Source organism: Neopelma chrysocephalum, unplaced genomic scaffold (assembly GCF_003984885.1).
Source record: "Neopelma chrysocephalum unplaced genomic scaffold, ASM398488v2 Primary Assembly neopelma1_58794, whole genome shotgun sequence".
Classification (NCBI taxonomy): domain Eukaryota; kingdom Metazoa; phylum Chordata; class Aves; order Passeriformes; family Pipridae; genus Neopelma; species Neopelma chrysocephalum.
This window is the reverse complement of record NW_020904092.1, coordinates 1-728: the sequence shown is the minus strand read 5'-3', so window position 1 is coordinate 728 and position 728 is coordinate 1. Positions and strand designations below refer to the sequence as shown.

At 50.4% G+C, this 728-nt stretch overlaps 1 protein-coding gene across 1 annotated transcript; it reads left to right on the top strand.

The window, feature by feature from the left end:
- Nucleotides 1–3: 3 nt before the first annotated feature.
- LOC113979173 (protocadherin beta-15-like) lies at nucleotides 4–723 on the top strand (the record flags this gene model as incomplete). The annotated part of the gene is made up of 1 exon (XM_027706641.1): nucleotides 4–723. A coding segment is annotated over one exon (720 nt), but the record flags the coding sequence as incomplete, so codon positions are not given.
- Nucleotides 724–728: the final 5 nt, after the last annotated feature.

Genomic DNA, 728 nt, shown 5'->3' with positions numbered 1-728 from the left:
TTCTTTCGGGTCGAGGTGGCCCTGCAAGACATCAATGACCATTCGCCAGTTTTCCCTGCTGAACGAGTCACTTTTAAGATTCCCGAAAGGGGCGACCCAGGCTCTCGTTTCACTTTGGAGGTTGCTCGGGACCTTGATATTGGCAGCAACAGCGTCCAGACATACAGCATCTCTCCAGAGAACGAATATTTTAGCGTCTCCTATGGGAGTCGGATTAGGGGCAAGAAATATGTTGAACTTGTTTTGGAAAAACCGCTGGACAGAGAGGAACAGGCAGAGATGCATTTTAGTCTCATTGCTGTAGATGGGGGCTCTCCACCCAGGAGTGGGACCACCCAAATTCACATAGTAATTCTGGATGTCAATGACAACTTCCCAGTCTTCCCACATGAGGTGTACGATGTGCAGGTATTGGAAAACGCACCTGAGGGCTCTGTGGTCCTAACTGTGTTGGCAACAGATCGGGATGCGGGAACGAATGGGAATGTCTCCTATGAGTTCAGCGAAGCAATGGGGCAGAGCGACTCAGCATTTGAGATTGATCCCACAACAGGTGAAATTAAACTCACAAAGACTCTGGACTTTGAGGCAGCAGAGACTCATGAACTCAGTGTGAGGGCCACTGATGGAGGTGGACTTTCAGCAATCTGCAAGGTGTTGGTGGAGGTGTTGGATGTGAACGACAATGCACCGGAGCTGGTGGTCAGTTCCTTCAGCAGTCCCCTCCC